Below are 19614 nucleotides of genomic sequence, written 5' to 3'. Positions count from 1 at the left end.
TTTCACTTGCATCCCACTGGGATTTTTGCACACAGCGTTGGTGTACGGTGATTTTTTTCTGCAATATTTAGCTGTCTTTTCTTGTATTTTCTGTTTGCACTTAGTCACAAAGTCACTTTAAGATGTTTTCTTGTCCATGTTTTTTGTTTGTTGCGGTTGCACCCGATTCAAGAGCCGAATGGCTCACAGGGCTACACCTAATAAATGAACTTGAACTTGTGAAGCTCTTTGTCACGAATGCTCCGGTGAATTGGGCGGATCATCAAACGCGGTGTATATAAAATAGCCGACACAAGAATATAAAGAGAGATTGCTTTAATTGTTCATTATTCACTGCGCCAGCAGCAGCATCATCACCACCAGGTCATTGATTGAAAAGTTAATGTAGAGTGACGTCATCGGCATTATAAACTATATTTTGGTTTCGATTTAAAGCTTTCGTGAATGCAGGGATTCATATTCTTGGTTCTTTCGGTAAAGTCACGTAGAAGGGAAGTAATAAAATAATAAAAAAAATTATTCTCACGACGTTTCGATTGCAACACAAGCAATCATCATCAGGTGTTGCAATCGAAACGTCGTGAGAATTTTATAGTTTTATTCTATTTATTTTATTATTTCCCTTCTACGTGACTTTACCGAAAGAACCAAGAATATTATTTGGTTATTTTACCAGGCCTGGGCCACAAATGTTAGCTCAACGAAGTGTAGTGGCTTATCGCCACGGGGAAGTGGATAGCAGCAGCCAAACACAGTACTCTGTATTCAAGAGCGAGACACCACAAACTCCAAATATACAGCAGCAGGCGTCATCAGGGTCGAGATGGAACCCACGACCTCCTGCACACCCGGCAAGGGAGTTAACATCTCCTAGCCACTGTGATAATGATGAGAGAGAAAGACACTAAAAGTCCAAATAAATAGCAGCAGGCATCGTCAAAGTCGGGATCGAACCCACGACCTCCTGCACACGCGACAAACGAAGTTAACAATCGCCCAGCCACCGCGGAGCCAATCAGAGACGAATATGCAAATCGTTACCCCCCCACTAACCACGCCCACCACAAATCTCTGAGCAACGACTGATGTGATTGGTTAAAAACGGGAGAAGCGGTTTCCCCGCCCCCCCCCTACATTTTGATTGGTTGAGGGCTTCAAAAAGAGGGCGAGGAGGGGGGGACAACGTTTTCCGGTCACGGTGACCAATAAAAAGGCGGCTTGCAGGCGCCTTCAACGCCATTGGTCGACGCCCGTTTTGTTTTACTTTTTGAATTTAAACGCGGAAGCGAGGGCGAGCGGTGGGCGAAGCCGCACGTGAGTTACGAAGGGAACGTCGCGAAAGCTCTCACCTGTGTTAATCTTATGTCGCGAAAGCCTCGCGTGTGTTAAACTTACGTCGCGAAAGCTTCGCCTGTGTTAAACTTACAAAGTCGCGAAAGCCTCGCCTGTGTTAAACTTATGTCGCGAAAGCCTCACGTGTGTTAAACTTACAACCTCGCGAAAGCCTCGCGTGTGTTAAACTTACAACCTCGCGAAAGCCTCGCGTGTGTTAAACTTATGTCGCGAAAGCCTCGCGTGTGTTAAACTTACAAAGTGGCGCCCTTCGTCATCAACGCGACAACGTTAACAACACAAACCTGTCGCCGCGAGTCCGTCCATCCGCGGCTTTTGACACGACAAATTGAACCTGGTTCTGCTTTTGTACGGACCCTGCGATCGATTTCGCCGGGGGTTTCGACGATAATCGTAGCCGCCGCCTCCTCACCAACTCCACCACCCCCACACCCCCCTTCTCTCTCGCCGTGATACAGCAAATGGACACGGACAGCGAACGCATTGACGCTACTGGACCTTCGTTGGACAACTTTTAGTTAACGATGCAGGGAGGAGGGCGCATGCTGCGGACGTACGGACGTCGGCGCGGGGATGTTTTTGAGTCCGACCCCATGTGGATCGCAGCCTCGCACCATCTGTTCGAATTCTCGCCCGAGATCAGCAATTCAGACATGGAGGAAGAGTGCTCTGACGGCAGGTGAGTGTGAAATGCATGCGAGGTGTTAACTCCCTCGTCTGCTATGCATCGGAGGTCGTGGGGTTAGATCCCGACCCTGACGTCTGCTGCTGTATATTTGGAGTTTGCGTGTCTCATCACGATGGCTAGGAGATGTTAACTACCTCGCCAGCTATACAGGAGGTTCGTGGGCTAAGTCCCGAACCTGACGTCTGCTGCTGTATATTTGGAGTTTTCGTGTCTCACTCTTTCCCCGTGGTCGCGTGGATTTCTCTCAACATGTATTAACAACATGCTCAATATTCATATATGATGAGCTACTTCGTTGAGCTATCCTTTGTGGCCAAGTCGCTTCTGAAAAGGAGCGATAGAGCCCAGTGGGCCTTGCTTAGTAAAATACAAAAAAATTGTTTAAAGTGTAATTTATGCCCAAGCAGCTTCTGTCTGACCCGATAGAAGGGGGCAAAATGGACGCGGCACAGGCTGGAGAGGAGATGTGCTAATGTGGTACAAAATGTTGTGGAACGGAGTGGATTGACTGGTACCAGCGATGCCTGCATCGGCCTCGGCGTAAGGCAGATGGCCTAAAGGTGCACCTAGCCTGGCACACGCGCAGTGGCGATCTGGCGGTAGATGGTGTGTGTGATTGAGACAAGTCATTGACGGTGTGTGTGTGAGACGATGTAGGAATATGTATGTTGGACTTCTTTCGCGCACCGTACGTAGCCAACCGTGGCTAATCGTGGAGGTGCGAGATACAAACGGTGCCAGACGGTGTGTGTGTGTGCGTCGATACCTGAACTTGATTGGCAGATGATATGGTTATTTTTCAACAAAACTGCAACAAAAACCTCCAAGTCCCAATACTCCAAGAATTCCTGCAATCGCACTTTCACATAGATGTTTTATTCTGGGGGTGGTTTCATCACAATTTTACCATGTTTTCCACAACTTGCATTGACCGTCAAAAATATATTGATTCCAGCAGGAGGGGCATCTTTGAGGAGTCGAATTACGGCGACTTGAACGGCACCGCGGGAAAGAAGCATACAAGGTGTTGCATCAGTCATGCCCACCACACACCTACCTCAGCAATTTGATGAAATGTCACAATTTTATGCTGTGAGGTTTCTTTCAAGCATAGATTTGCGTCCTGTTTTTGGCATCTAATTTGGATATTTATCCATGACCCGTCCCGTGTACTTGTGTTCACTCGTTTAGCTTAAATATTACAGCCTATAATTAGCATCTGTTGTAAATAATTGATTATCGTGTGCACAAGTACTTTCGTGCCTGAATCTATTTGAATCTCTAAATAATTTACATACCAAGTATTGTTTTCTGTGAGATCTCCCAGTGACATCATATCCCTGTATCTTGGGGGTATTTGTGTCTCAGACAGCGCAAAGCCAAGGATTCTGCCCTACTCAAACTCAAAGCCTGTTTTGAGGAGGACAGCAGTGTTAACCATCCGGTACGTAACTTTTCAATACACAAATATGCATACATTCATGTACGAGTGCAAGCGACAATCTTGGTGTCCCCTTCGTAAAAGTAAAATTGAAGACAAGCCGCGGTGCAAGTGTGTGGCTATGCAACCCAAACTATGGACCATCTAGTAAACCACTTAAGTTTGCACTCCTTCAACGGAGTAGCAAAATGTAACAAATTCTCTCCTAAAGCCCTCCCTGTGGCACGCAGATGTTGAAATTGCATGTATCTCCTGAACATGTTGCTATAAGCAAGAATACAGTAGTTTACTCGCATGCATGGAGATGTTTTGTTTGTTCACCCAGGTGCGAATTCAAGAGGCCAGGATAGTCTCATTTCCAAGTGACCAGGGCCATTCATCTGCCATTAGGGGGCAATGATTACTATTGTATTTTCTGATTTGAGTATGTAGTTTGCGAATAATTTTGTAATTGGGCAAATTTGGACTCTGCCAGCAGCACAAAATAAACTGCTCTTGCAAATTACGTGAGAGGTTCTTTAATGTATACTCTTAAGCTGATGGCACCTATCATGGTCGAATCGTGGTCCTCTGTAACAAGTGGTGAACTTGTTACGTCTAGGCCATGCCACTACCACATGTTAATTTAGTTTTGTGTCCTCGCGTGCAATGGTAGCATATTTGTTGCCATTTTCACTGATCGGATGCAGCGTGCACTTCACGTTTCAGTGCTGTTGATTAAATTATTGCAGTAATGAACTGCAGTATTAGTCGTGCTAATCCCAACGTTATCACATAGCTCACAAACTTAAACCTGGAAGTATATTTTACACCTAACTTGCGATACTCTACAAGAGACGAAGAAGTAATGTAGTTTGCATTGCTATGGAGACTTGCCGAGTGGATTTAAAAAGAAACCACGGTTATAAAACCAAGGCAGATTTAGTACTTTGATATGGTTATGCAATATGGGCTATGATGAACGTTGAGAAACTAAAGATAATTTCGTTTTACTTTGACAATGACGGTATTGCACCCAGCATTTTCCATGTAACGGCAAAAGCTAATTGTATAATTTTTTTTTTCTATCGTGCTAACATTGTTAACAGTCGTATTAGTCGGCATGATCTGTTACTATTACAAGTGTTTATCCATTCATATTTTTTATATTTCGGATGTTTGAGATAATGTTCAGATAATTAACATATTTTTCTAATTTCACTTGTCTGCATGCAAATAAGAGTGACACCCGATGCCAATGTGGCACCGCTTTTTGTACGGTAATCGTGATTTTCCTTGATCCCATACTTTTGGATTTGGCTGAAACAATAGTCTCTTCTCAAATCTGAGATTTCACATAACTAGGCCGAATTTTTTGCATTTATCTGAAAAATTTAGAACACAAAGTGGGGCAAGCGCAATTAAATAATATGCGAGGACCTTCGTTATTTTTTGAACCTCATTTTGCTAAATGTAATTGCCCACCTCCTTTCTGCACGTACAGAGTAAATACACCTGTTACTTATCGTGAAGATGCGCAACTGCTATATCGCCTAGGTATTCCAAAAGAAACGTAGTTGCTGTCCAAGTAATTGTGTGAACAATAATAACCAGTTTCTGTTTGTTTTTTTGTTTGTTTTCTAACCCACTGATGGATGTGCAATCAAAGAAAACGCCCAAGTTGCCTGGCGGAGGAAGGAATGCTAGAGATAGTCCCTGGGTGGCAGAAGGAGCAATGGATGTTGCTTCGGAAGAAAAAACTATTGTTCGCAGAAAGCGAATTGCGGCTAAAGAAACATCGAGATTCACATATGCAGAAGACGATAACAAGCAACTCAAAGCGACTCTTGCTTCCTCACGAAAGAATGGCAAGGATGATAAATTTCGCAAGGGCATTAGGTTAACATTCAGCGACGACTCCCTGTATTCAACGGAAGAGACGTCCGATGTCTCGGTTAGTGGTGGCCAGGGAAGCGAGAGCTCGATGCCCTTGCAAGAGAATCCCCAAAAAGACGCGCGCAAGTTGGGTTCCCTTGTCGGGGAAATGCGAGGAAGTGACACGGGCCATGACGTAAAGTCTGCTGATGGGAATGCGTCATTTCTGTTGGAAAGCGCTTGCAACAAATCGCCTTTCAATAGGTTTGTGACTATAACGAGAAAACAGAAAATAAGCACTTTGAGCGATTTGGAGGACTTATTTAATGCCGAAGCTTCGACCGGATCCGTTGAAAGTATGTCAAAGCCGTTAGCTGTGTTTGCAAGTACACCAAAACGTAGGTGTTCCATCTCTAATTTGGGTTTTTCTACAGTAAATGTAGCCAACAAACAAATGAGGCTCCGCAACTGTAAAGTGTTCTTGGAAGATCTTGTACTTCATCACGATATTCATAGCTTTCTACAGAAAAATAGGGTTAGGGTCAGTTCTAAGATTTTGCACAAACTCAAGAAAAGTGGCCAGTTAAACGGTTCGCTTGTGCAAGTGTGCACAAGTTGTCTCGCAGCAGGTCACCTCGCAGCAATGGACAAGGTCGCCTCGGCAGGCAATGGTGTTTCCATTGACTTATCTGCCAGTGTGTGCAGCGACAAGGCAGAGGGTTTGTTGGTCGACAGTGACTCTTCCCATCACATGGACCACGACAATACCATCATGACAGCAACACATGTCGCATCCAGAACGGAGACCTCTGAAGTTCAGCACGACAGGTCCTCCCTGTGTGATAACAGCAGCCAGTTTTGCATTGGTCAGACGCCCACGTTAGCCAACAACTTGGAGAAGGATGATCCCCCCAGAATGGAGACCTCCAAAGTTCAGCACGACGGGTCCTCCCTGTGTGATAACAGCAGCCTGCCTTACATTGGTCAGACGCCCACGTTAGCCAACAACTTTAGGAATGATGATCCCTCTGCAACACTTGACACATCCAGAATGGAGACCTCCGAAGTTCAGCACGACGGGTCCTTGTGTGATAACAGCAGCCTGCCTTACATTGGTCAGACGCCCACGTTAGCCAACAACTTTAGGAAGGATGATCCCTCTGCAACACTTGACACATCCAGAACGGAGACCTCCGAAGTTCAGCACGACGGGTCCTCCCTGTGTGATAGCACCCTGTCTTACATTGGTCAGACGCCCAAGTTGGCCAACAACGGCAAGAAGTGGTCGCGCATGAAATCGGTGCTTGGTCGACGCAACTCCGGTATGAAATGCTCACGCACATTATGTTTCTTCACACTCCGTTATCAATGAATGACAATGGCACTGTTTTTGTGCACGGTATAGACGTGCAATAATTCTGCTTGACCCTCCCCATGGCAATACGATTAATTATTTAAATTCGGGGTTGAGATTGTATTTATGAATATTTTTTTTAAATGCTGTTGAATTTTGCAGTCACTAGTGGCTGCAGGGATTATGTACACACAAACAAAGTAAAAAATGTATACACCTGAATACATTCATCTTGAGCCTAATAATAAACATTAATTTCCAACGAGATTTGAAAAGCAGTGATACTTATGCTGGGATGTAAAATAACGTTTTATAAATTACTATTGGTGTAAGGCAGGCCACTCTTTGTCGCCCTGCAGTTTTGTTCACGCCAGAGTCTCCGCCAAACAAGCACGCAGCATTGGTCCGGCGATCGGAGTTTAGCACTTCGATACCACTGCCCTCCCTGGTGACCACTTGCGCCACTGACAGTCCCAACACGGAGGCGAGTGCTCAAGGGTTGCAGCTCGTGGATATGGACGACAACAGTGGTGCATACAACGCGTTTCTAGTAAGAGCCTTGTGCAGCTGAAACATTTGTTCCAGTGCATCCGTAATTGGCCACTTTTTTAATGTGATTGATCATTTTCTGTTTTGTTGTTGAATATTCCAGCTCCCGATTTATTTTAGCAAGCCCAAAGTAACTGTAAATCTCGTCTTAGAAATATACAATTTAAAATGATTACGCGAAAGGATAACTCTTGCATCCCCAATATAATTTCGCACCCAAATGTGGCTAGATATTGTCAAAATGAAGACAATCGAAGACCATGCTTTCCTGTGAATCTTTAACATTTGTGTAGTGGCTTCCACGGAGACTGGAGACGTAGTTTTTAGAGGCAACACGGTTTATTGTAAATTTTAAACAGAAAGCCCCCTTTACACTCCCACTACCTGGGGAGGTATGGCCTCCGGGCTGACGTGCCCTATCACTGGGGCTAAGGGTGACCTAGGGGAGGCTAAACTGACCCGACCCAGCCAAGGTGTGGGTCTCGACCACTGGTCCGCGCTTGGCCCCCGCCCTTAAAAGGACGTCGGGTCCCGGGGTCCCAGGGTCCTAGCCTAGCCGGTCTTCTGTCTTCGTCTTGAGAGCACTCCCCAGAGCCATCCTAGGGTCCTTCTTTTATACCCACCTCGGGGACTCTCTGCCCCTGGTACCGCCCCCTTTCTGGAACCTTCCAGGGGGCTCTAGAATAACCCCCCAAACCCCTCAGGGTCGGGGGGGGGGAGAACTCGGCCCCTTAACGGTCCTGGCTCTCTCTCTAACCCAGGGTGGCACCCCTTATAGACCTGTGCCCGCAACTAACGGATAAGTATAAACATGGCGGTGTGTGCTATATATTTCCGACGCTACATTTGCAACAATGCATCATCTTGCATTTTTTAATGTGACACCCACGGGTCTCTTCGTTCTCAACCCACAGAGCCCGATGATTTACGACGATTCCATCCAAGATACAGAGGCAGGGTTGGCGGAGGAGAACATTTACCGAGAATGCAAGCAGATGGGCCCTTTGGCCTTCTCGCAGTGGCTGCTGTCGGTTGAGCGGGGCAGCTGCGTCAAGGTTGGGGAGGGGGTTTACGGAGAGGTGTTCCGCATGTGCAACGGTCGCGACGAAGTCTCCGTCTTCAAGGTAGCGACTGAAGAGTTCCTTTTTTTGAGTCGCGATCGGGGATCTTTATTTGTCCCGGAGAAATATCGATGAGCTAGATGGAAGCTCTTTTTCTCGCGTGTCCAGTTGGGGTGGGTTAGAAAGTTAACACAACAGCACCCATACAATACAAACAACTATTTGGAGTGCAAAGTCACTCTGGAAGCTCGGAGAAGGCCGCTTGTGTATGCGATTGCCTAAAGTGCTCCTGTTATTTTTTTAAATCCTTTATATTAAGTTTGCGTGCTTGCTTGCTTTCTTACAACTGTGCAAATCTTTCGGTCGTTTTTTAACCCACTTCCCGTGATCCAATCGAGCTGACATTTTCCACACAGACTCGTTGTGTGTGACAATTAATTTTCGTGAAAAAAATTCCAAAATTTTACACTGTTTAGGGAAAACAAATTAAATATTTAATTACCAATTGCTTAATGGTGGCAGACAATCATCTGACCCATAGGTGGCAGCCATCTCAAGCCAGAGGACGAGATGACTCTAGCCGCCACGCATATAAAGGATTTATAGTGAAAAACTTTGTTTTTACGGGTTTACTTGTGTTACTGCCAGATTTGTTTAGTTGGTTTTAAGTTAATGTAGGTGGATGGTGGATGTACAGCATCCTACATGTACAGTAATGATGCTTTTTGTGGAGTTGGATCCCTAACATTGGAAGATCAGAGTTCTAATAAAATATTTTTAAATACTTTTTTTTTTAAACACGCTTTAATGAAATGTACTATCCGAGCTGCCCCTGCCCCCTTCCCCCATCGCCCCTCCTTCCACATCCCCCGCCCATCGGCGTGGCTCCCCTTGGCTTGCCGTAACGTAAGGGAGTGTGGTGATTTACAGCCAACGTGAGTTGAGCGTCGACAATTGGAGCCGTAAAACAGATAGTTTAAAAAATATATTTTTTAAATTTTCAATGCTAGAATAGTTTGCAGTCGATAGCACATTTGGAAGTGTGTAAAAATTGAGGATACAACAGACGAAGTGAGTTAAATAAAAGCGTATAAAAATAGGTGAGGAATGCAACGTTTACTTTTTAGCTGGGTCTACACTGCATAGAAACATGTGCTACACGATCCCGGTTTAGTGCTGTACAGCAGTAACTACTTGTATTAGATTGCATTCCCAAATTGTGTTGTAATTTTGACAGACCAAGTAACATCTTAAATAGTGATGAATGGTTAAACAAAATCCGTAACCATCATGGCATGGGGAGGGCTTAATCCAGCACTGGATAAAGGGATATACATTTTTGTTTACGATTGTTATTATTGATCAAAGTATATAAGTTATATTGTCATTATAAACAACTACTAGACATGTTACAATTCAACCTCCTAACAAATTGATTAATTGGCACTGTGGGGTATTCAATTCATGAATATATTTCTCATTTCATCTTGTTGATATAATTTCCATTCTCAATTGAACATGTAGGCCTTCGTGACCAATATTATTAATCGTAAAGGTATGTAGGTTAGATCACGTACATGTATGTCATTAAGTCGTAACTAATTGGCACTTTTTGTTCCCGTGACGAACCATTGATAATTGGCTGTGTCGGGTGGAGGTGGGTTAATGACACATTTACTCTAACCCAAAGACCTTTATTATCAATTTTCGTTTTCATTTGTACAGTTTTTTTCGCTCAATTTGCCAATATTATTTGCGTGCAGTTTGTATGCATCATAATTGAATTTCACACAATTCATTACATGCATCATTGGTGTAAGAAGAATATACTTCAATGGTGAATGGACACATTACTCCAAGTTTATAAACTGAAGCATTTATTCATCTTTGTGGTGGTGGTGTGTGCTTTTTCACTCTGCTTGTCTTGACTAGGTGGTTCCTATCGAGGGCAGTGCATTGGTGAATGAAGAACCCCAGAAATCTTTTAAAGAAATCCTTCCCGAAATCATGATCTCCAAGTACGCTTTCACACCACCTGTGTTTCATTTGCGGAAAAGTCACAATTATTTACGTGTCTTGGTGCACGTGTGATTACTGTCAGCGTGCTACTTTTGGTGTTTACAAACCATGTTTGAAGGTATTGATAAGTTAATGTTTGTCATGTGAATAAGACCCTAACAGAATTGGCCGCAGTGGCAAAAATAAGCAGTAACTTACAAGAGCATAAAACACTTTTGCAACCAATATAAAAAAAAAAACTATTATGGAAGAGCATAAACCTTTTCTTTTTACAGGCAATTGAGCAACCTACATGAAGGGGAGCAGAACCAATCCGAAAACTTCATCAAGCTGAATAGGTGAGTTGGCAAATGGACCTGTATAGAATCTCGCCTATTGGGTTGGTGCGAGCAAGATGTTTGACCCATTCTACTAATGAGCGTTTGGCTTTACGTGGGGGAGGAAATAGGATTACCGGGAGAAAATCCTAGTGTTAAGTAGCACTTAAAAGCTATGCACAGATGGATTCAAGAATGAATTGTTTCACTGCCATCTCATAGCCCAAGTCTGCAATACCTTCTGTTCCTGGCAGTCTTTCCAAGCGCTAACCAGATTAAGCCGGAGATGTGGTGAGAATGGGCACTTTCAATGTAATTTGGTTATATGTGAAAGCTTCAGTCAACCGCATGGATGATTACAATAATTATATCCTCGTGCAGGTTATTCATCTGATTTGGTCTGGAGCTTCCCCCCCCCTCCCTCGTCATGCATGCTGGTCAATTTCTTCCCTCTTTGGAAGTCCAGGCTCAGTACCTTTGCATGCTCTGCATATGACTGTTTCTCTAAAAAGATGGCCACAACCGTAACTTTCAGCGTCTTGAGATACGGTCGCGTTTGTATCCTGCACGCATCCAATTAGTATTGTGTGTGCTAACATACTCGGCATACCATTTCTACAACCAAATTGCTGAACTCTCTACCCTCGAGTGCCATGCTGCTGGGGTTCCTCCGTCTGTGTTTGACAGCACCCATCCGGTGTGTGCATGCCCCTCTAGTCTGCGCTGCCTGCAGGGATCTTACCCGGACCGTCTGTTGGAAGCGTGGAATGAATTCCATGAGAACAAAATATCCGACAACGACTGCCCTGGTGAGTAAAGCGTCCGATCCCTGCCGCTTTCCAATTTTTTTTCTCTAACTATATGAACCCACGTAGAGGTGCTCCCCATAAAAAAAAAAGTAGTGATGCAAGTTTTAGTCTGGGCTGGATCAGAGGCGCAGTGTGTTCTACGGACATGGCAAACCTGAGTTTGATTCCCGATCATGGTTAACACTGGTGGAGAGTGATATTTTAACCGATTCTGGGAAAGCCTTTCACCAATCCACACTGACTGCTGTAAGAGATTATCATCATACAACACTCAGGAATGACGTGGCATGGGAAGGCTTCATTCAACAGCTTTACATTATTATTATTCTGTTGTATGAGACCGTGAATTCGGGATTACAATATTTAGTAAATATTTGTTTTGTGCCATGTCTAACTTATCCATCATTCTTTTCATGACAATCCTGTCGTCTCGTTTCAAATAGCAAGTTTGTACGCAAGGTAGACATGTATAAAGATGCATTCATCAATTAAAAGTCTATTGTAATTTTCATAATACATGTACGCGACTTATTTTTCATTGCATATACTAAGGTTATATTGGGTAAATGGTGAACAAAACTGCATAAATGAGACGAGAAAATTAGCAACTGTACGGACCAGACTGTACAAACGAATCCAGAGCAAATATATTCCTGACTGAAATCGTGGCCCAGAATCATGACAAGTCATGAAATTGCATGGGATGGTTGGATCTTTGGATGGTTGGATCTTTGCATGTCTGTCTTTAAAAATGTTTTCGATCAGACATTGGATTTATAATATATTTCCTGTGTGTTTTTAAATGTCTGATACTTCACCTATGCTTTATGCCTTGTTTTGCCCTTCACCAGACTTCTTTACAGATTCCCAACTCTTTATTGTATTTGAGTTTGAGGATGGGGGCACCAGCTTGGAGACCTATCAGGTATTGAATAATGAAGGACCACACAGTCTTGCGTTTCGTACGAATCCCCCATTGATATGAACTAGGCAGTAGTTCTGCGGTGTCCTTCCGGTCCTGTTTCTCCAGCGCAGAAGCATGGTCACCACATCTACGCCTCTATATAAGGAACGAAACGGTTAGACTTCTCCACAAATCTGGCTGTCGCCTGATGAAGCTAATTGTAATTACTGGCGAAACGTACTCAGATTGTAAATGTTGTGGCTTGGCTCTCCAACACACCGGTGTGCTGTGCTAGTGACGACTTGGCACGTTCTGTTTACGTGACAACCCTTACAAGTTGGCTGTGTCGGGTGGTGGTGGTTTAACGACACATTTATATAACCCAAAAACACCTCTTATGGATGATATTGGTCGCGAAAACCTACTACGTGTTAAACATTTTGAGCTGTGTTCCTCCTTGCGCCGCCATCATCGTCCTTGCGCCCCGGTGAGAGATCATCCTCTGGTTTTTTTTGCAGTTCTCGTCGATGCTGCAGATGCTCGCTGTGCTGCAACAGGTGCTGGTCGCCCTGGCTGTGGCTGAGGAGGCCATATGCTTTGAGCACAGGTACAGGCGCAGCCATTCGCTCGCCGTCCCCAACGTCTTTCGTTCGCGTAGCAGAAGGAACCCCACTTGGGTTAGGCGTGCCGCAATTCTCCTGCCCACTCTTTTGCCGTTCTAATAGAATGACACGATGTGGGGTTGCGATGATCGAGTCTGTTTTTCCTCTTTCGCCATCCTAATGTTTTTTTAGGGTTTTACGATAAGGGCTGCCATGGTGGCAAGATGTTAGCTCCCTCGCCTGGTATATAGGAGGTTGTGGTTTCGGTCCCGACCATGACGCCCTGTATATTTTTGAGTGTGCATGTTTTCCCCATGGTTGTGTGGATTATTTTCCGGGTCCTCCGGTTTTTCCCTCCACATTTATAAACGTGTGTTTGGAGTATTTGGCTGCAAAACATTTCAGCATCATGATAAGCCACTTTTGTTGAGCCATCATAATTTTATGGCCAGGTTTCTTCTGAAAAAGAGCTTTTTATAGCTCGGTGGGCCTTACCTGGTAAAATAAAAAAAAATCTGTAGTTTAGTTTAACTCTGCACACATTGCTCATTACAAATAATTATTTCTAACGCACCATTCAACACAAGTAACATATTTAGTCTGGAAGTTTGCCAGGTGACTTCTACCGGTGCTGGCTTGGACTACTGAGACAGTGCTAACTAACACCCTTGGTTTGAATACTGACACCCACCCATCCTTAAAACTGGGTTCTCAAGTGCAGTGAGTTAATGGTATTAGACCAATCACCAATGACTGCACACAAAAAAATAGCGCAGTAAATTTGGTGTTGCACTTAATTCGTATCAAGGCAATGTCAGAGTTTATTGTATGGGAGAAGCCGAGTGAAATGACACGATCTTTTGCAACCGTTCTCGTGACATAATGCCTGTCGCTTATCTGTGACGGAGAGAAAAGGGGCAAATAAAAAAAGATTGGCAGGTTAGTTTTTGTTGTTTAGTTTCATATCACCATCACTTTCCTCGGCGTGTTGCCATTGGGAACTTGTATTCGCCTCCTGTGCGTCAATTGTTTTTCCTGCTGTGCAAGGGACCTGCACTGGGGCAACGTTCTGGTGAAGCAGACCAAGAAGAAGAAGCTGAGCTACCGGCTATTCGGCCAAACGTTCAGCATGCCCACGCACGGCGTGCAGGCGAAAATCATCGATTACACGCTGTCCCGCATGGAACACGGTCAGTGTGCGCGTCGTCAGAACGAGTTCCCACACGTGCAATTTGGACAAGCTCTGAGAATCCGCACAATGAGGTGACACAGCCGGGATCTTAGGGTTTGAATGTGTGTGCGGCCGCCCATTTGTTGAAATTAATCTCTGGGTGTGGCGAGTTGATTTGTCTCTGGGCCCTCGTCGCCAATGACTGCACCAATAAAAACCCACGATGTGACATTTATTTTGTGCGCTTCATGTAGTTTTGGGCCACCTGAGTTCTTAAGTTGCCTGCAAAAAATATACTACGTCAACACGCTTTTTCTTGTGAGATGTAGTGTGTGCTGTTTAGATTGCTTTTTTTGATAAGTGATGTTTATTCCCCCCCCCCCCTTTTTTTCGTCACGTGCATGTGATCACATGTACAAATGCCAATCGCAAGACCAGACGGAGTTTGTAATACAAGCACTAGGAATGTAGTGACGCTTTAATTCATGGATTTAAAATCGATTTCTATGCTTATATGATAGTACATGAAATAAATTATAGAGTATATTTTTACATGATGATTTATTATATAATTTTTGTCTCGTTATTTACATCCCAAAACATCCCTATTTCCGCAATTTCCCTACATGATCGTGAAAAAAAATCGACACGCATTCCACCTTTCACCATGCGCATTGTTCCGTTGACCAGTTCTTCGCAAGCCGACACCATCCCACAAGGTCTCAAAACGCATAGCATTCGTAAAATAAAGGATCGATGCGTGAATTTAATCCAGAATGATGGTTCCTCTAACGTGGAAGGTGGATCGTTACGTCACATCTGTGCTGTGTAGTGTCAGCATTTAATCGCTTGCTTCCAACAGGAGTTCATGCTGTGGTATATTTAGATAATTGTTGGCGATGATGATTATTATAATAATATCGTTGGTGGTTGTGTTGGTGGTGTCGCTTGTGCAGATGGAATTAAGAAGTTCACCGACATGGCATCGGACAAGATGCTTTTCCAGGGTCAGGGCGACTATCAGTACGACATTTACCGCATCATGCGCAATGAAAACAAGTGAGTCTCATCCCCCGCCGTCTCCTCACCCCTCCCCTGATTGATGCCGTGGTTGCATCACTGAGGTTAGGTTTGGACAAAACTGTCTGTCTGTGTGTACATTGGAAGAGTCCAGCTCGATAAAAATAACTATGTATTTCTTTCGCACCGTGTTTAGCCAACTGTGCTAATTGGAGGTGCCTGGTAAGGACCACTAACCATAGCTCTAGTGGCTCCCTAATATCAGAAATGTTATATTTGCTTGCTTCCTGTAGCCTCTTGGGAGGTTTTGGGGGTTTTATAAAGCATACCCTCGACTGCAAAGTGAACATGAAGAACATGGACTGATTTGCAGCATTCAAATGAAAATATTCTAGAATATAATTATTACAAAGCACATTTTTTGAAGTAACTCACTTTGTTAAAAGAGGTGATTGATATAAAAGTCTCAACAGTAGAGTTGTAATACTACTCCCGTGGAATGTACACCACTGACGTTTTTACTCAATCCTCATGCATTTGCCAAAGTTTGCCTTGTACAAATAATTGAAAGAAATGTTGGCTCTCTTGGTTTAAATGCCATATTTGTGAACAAAATAAACAAAGCAAACTTCATGATTCTGAACTGACCCCTCTTGCCCTTCCTTTTTTGACCTCGAACCCCCGGACCTCCCCATATGCTCGTTTTTACAGTAACAACTGGGCAGCCTACTCCCCACACACCAACGTGCTGTGGCTGCACTACCTGGCCGGCAAGATGCTGCACGGAGTAAACTGCCGTCGGAGGCGCCACGTGTCGCCACGCAAACGCCTCGAGTGCTTTGCGCGGGACGCGCTGGCATTCCCATCGGCCACCGAGCTCGTGAGGAGTGGGCCGAACCTCCTCGTGTCTCCCCACCCCCCCCCCCACACCGAGTTGACGGAAAGGAGGTTTCTTTTTTAAGTCCTTGACGGTCTCGCAGTTGCGCGTTTATTCATGACGGCGGCTTGGAAACGCGTGCGAAACAAATCTGGGGTGACTCTCCTTTATTAACAGCACGTTTATCTCATAGTTCCACGCTTAGAATTGAATGCAATTCCGAACAGGACTGTAGGATTATCAGAATTGTGGGTGGTCGGGTTGCATGAAGTCCTGGTTGTGCCATTCAGGGGGGAAAGGGGGAAGACATGTGGGGCCCTGACTGTCTTGGTGGAAATCACCATTGAAACAGCTGATGTTGGTCAACTGGATGTCCTGTAATGTACCCACAATACTCTCCTCCACGAGGATGCATTATTTTAGACTATTTTTATATAAATGCTATGCTTATTTCATATTATTGCACAGACCAACATGTCACAGGGAGGATCGGCAGATGTGCAGAGATGGAACGTGATGGACTAAACATGACAAAAAAATCAGCTTAAATGGACAAAATGTAGAGAGGTCAGACGAGACCATAGAAGAAGGCTGTGCAGGAGAAACTGGCAACACTGGCATCGCTCGACTTACAAAAGGGGAGATGCGTTCTTGAAAAAGGCACGCGTAAAACGAAAGTTCGTCAAATCAGAATGACTTTTCCCATTAATAATAATACGAAATATTGGGGATGTTTCGTACAGTCATTCCAACTCTCTACACCCAACCTAAAAATATACCCCGATATCGCTCTTCGTAATATAATAATAAAGAACAGGAATATTAAAACGATTGAATAATTGTAAAAAAACGATTAACCTTTTCTGGGAATTCACCAAAAGATCTGTTGGAATGACTGCAAAGGTATGACGTGGAGGCGCTCCAGTGCCACTGCAGAGATACTGTGAGGCTGTCGTGGATGGATGACGCAGCCTCCTGGATGGTTCTTGTCTCATCCCACGTGAAATTTTGATAACGCGGAAATTTTAATTTGTTAACCGCGAATAGTGTCCATAATTTGTCAATTGTGTTTACGCGAAATTTAGTTTACCGAACTTTCGTGAATCAAGAGTTATCTGTAGAGTAAACAAAAAAACGAACAGCGCAAGATGGTAGAAAAAACACGCGAGTACAAACAAGGAGAATTTGTGCCAGCATGTTGAAGTGAACACTTATCAGCCACATCACGAGAAGGAATGATCCGACTGGTGATGCATCCGAGAGGACAGTCGCTGTGGAGATTTTGCACGGATGATGGTTCGTGCACGGCAGCAAGATGAACAGTATAAATGTAGAACCAATGGGGGGGATGGCATGGAGAAGCCTTTCTGGCATTGATTGTGATGTATGTATGTATGAGAGATGATGAGATATTTAATGTGCAGGTGTGAGAATTATGGCATCAATGGGGGGTTAATCAAGGGTGTTAAATCTCTGTCGTGATCACCTCGGTCCACTACCATCCCTAATGAGGTCAATAAAAGTAGCTCAACTTATAAGAGTACCACCATGGTTTTCACATGTCCATCATTATTTTCGCCCCCATCGTTGCCTTTCCAGTGAAATCCAGAGCTGCATCAGATGTAACGCGGATGACCAAATTGCAGAGGGCATCCAATGTCTAATATTTGTTTTTTTAACCCTACTTAATTTTATTTTGTAATTTTGGTGCTCCAGCAGGTCACTATTGCAAAATTAGACTATCCTGGTCTCTTTTGAGTTCACCTGGCTAAGCAAAAGAAACGTCTAACTTTAACAGTGTATCAGAGTGGCCTTCCATTTAAACATGGCACTGATTTTCAAATAAAAACTACTTTCCTGGGAAGCTCAAAGGAGGATGCCAAAATGAACTGAAATTCCTTCACAGCAATTTCATCCTTTGGCAATTTCATCCTTTCCCTCCAGGTGGTAACCAGAGCATGTAACAGCCTTCCTGATATTTCGATTTAAAGCTTTCGTGACTGCAGGGATTCATATTCTTGGTTCTTTCGGTAAAGTCAGAAGCAGCATTCCTGATACTGCCACCAAATAGTCGCCCTACAGCCAGGCAGGAAATTCGACATTTGCAAATATTGCTATATAGAGCACACAACCCACTGTTGTGCTTTGCTACAATGTGGGATGCTGCAATAGGCCTTTAATAGCACGTGATGGGCCCGAAACATTTCTGATTTTATATATATTTTATATTGAAGCAGTGTTATTGACGATTGCTTTTTTTGATTGTTAATTGTGCCTATGCACCACTGCCAACAGCCCATCACCAAATGATGTGTGCTTGAAACCCGATGGGTTCGTTATTGGTTTGAAATATTGATCATTTGGCAACGCACACTCCTGTCGAGATTGTGACGTGTACAATTTTAACCGTGCCGCAAAATCTTTAGTTTAATTTGTTTTTAAGGAGCCGTCTTACTACCATGATCCACACGTTCGTCAAATGAGGGGAGCTTTTTATTCGCATCTGAATCTTTGAAGGCGGCAAGGTGTTCTGCCAAAAATGAGATCTCAATGTCAGCAGGGTTCTTGTGAAAATAATTGGTTTAATTGGCCGTTTTGTCAGCTACCTGGACTTGGGTCTTCAGGCCACTTGCGAAAGCATGTCACCCTAGCCTTTAACTTGTTAACGTAAAATTATATTTTTAAATTATGGATGGATCATTTTGAGAAAATGTTTGGCAAGAACGTCACTTTTTTATATATTTTAATTTAATGTTATGCAAGCCTCCCACTCTTGCACCAGTGCCTTTTTATCAAAAAATATCGCAGCTGCAGATAGGAGTGACGTTCAACAATAAGCACGGTATATTTTTAGTTTTGTTTTAAATGCCTGAAACTTTCCACATTTTAAAATGGGTATTTCTCATTGTGTTGCTTGTGATTAAATTGACGCGTTTTAAAAGGTTTAACACGACTCGGTGTGGTTGAGAAAAAAATAATGCTTTAATCGTTTCCCCCATAGCATTTTTAACGTTCTGATTCGTATCTACATTACATCCTGTACATAAACAACCCAACAATCTGCTCTTTTAAAAGCATTTCTACTTTCCCACCTGCATTAACCACTGCAAAGTGCATCGATGGGTAGTGTGGATGAGCGCAAAAACGCAGTGATTTTTTTTTTTTTTAGCCCTTGAATCTTGAAGAAACATCTATTTGATGTGCACAAGCTTCTGTCAATGAAAATATAATGTCGCTGTATAGCACTGAATAATATGACCGCGTTTTGAGACCAGTGTTGCTCGCTTGGTGCCCGTGTACATAGTTTTCACGACAATGTTTTTAAAGCGGTTCCTGGCTTTTGGTTTACAGAAGTTGAATTGTGACACGTTATATTGTTGCATTTTTAAAACTATAAATGTTTTTAACTTTAAACCCGTCTCTTTTTATATAAACTATAAACCTGATCAACCTAGTTCGATTGCCTGCCACGGCTATCGTAAGGGTGCCGCCGTGGTGACACGAGATGTTCACTACCTCGCCTGGTATACAGGAGGTCGTGGGCTCGATACCGACCCTGACGCCTGTTTATTTTGGGTTTTTGTGTTCTCCCCGT

The 19614-nt window shown here is 43.7% G+C and overlaps 1 protein-coding gene across 2 annotated transcripts; it reads left to right on the top strand.

Moving 5' to 3' along the window:
* Positions 1 to 1235: 1235 nt before the first annotated feature.
* On the top strand, positions 1236 to 19427 carry HASPIN (histone H3 associated protein kinase). Of its 2 annotated transcripts, none has more exons than XM_078871527.1 (15): positions 1236 to 1314; positions 1812 to 2032; positions 3000 to 3065; positions 3410 to 3485; positions 5131 to 6658; positions 7050 to 7240; positions 8154 to 8363; positions 10233 to 10318; positions 10595 to 10657; positions 11354 to 11445; positions 12297 to 12370; positions 12868 to 12956; positions 13999 to 14141; positions 15079 to 15181; positions 15854 to 19427. In XM_078871527.1, exons 2-15 carry the CDS (start codon positions 1878 to 1880, stop codon positions 16101 to 16103), a joined length of 3126 nt encoding a protein of 1041 aa, XP_078727653.1. In that variant the 5' UTR covers positions 1236 to 1314; positions 1812 to 1877; the 3' UTR covers positions 16104 to 19427. The 2 variants fall into 2 exon arrangements, with proteins under 2 accessions (XP_078727653.1, XP_078727651.1); XM_078871525.1 differs by having other exon boundaries at positions 2997 to 3065.
* Positions 19428 to 19614: the final 187 nt, after the last annotated feature.

This window comes from Lampetra fluviatilis, chromosome 32, assembly GCF_964198595.1.
Source record: "Lampetra fluviatilis chromosome 32, kcLamFluv1.1, whole genome shotgun sequence".
In the NCBI taxonomy this organism is placed as follows: Eukaryota; Metazoa; Chordata; class Hyperoartia; order Petromyzontiformes; family Petromyzontidae; genus Lampetra; species Lampetra fluviatilis.
This window is presented reverse-complemented; position numbering and strand designations above follow the sequence as displayed.

Bases quoted from the DNA above. Each gene is read 5' to 3' on its own strand.
- HASPIN (XM_078871525.1), top strand. From the start codon at position 1,878: ATGCAGGGAGGAGGGCGCATGCTGCGGACGTACGGACGTCGGCGCGGG. The intron at 11,446-12,296 runs GTGAGTAAAGCG...GCCCTTCACCAG, and splicing joins ATCCGACAACGACTGCCCTG to ACTTCTTTACAGATTCCCAA. The intron at 12,957-13,998 runs GTACAGGCGCAG...CTGCTGTGCAAG, and splicing joins GCCATATGCTTTGAGCACAG to GGACCTGCACTGGGGCAACG.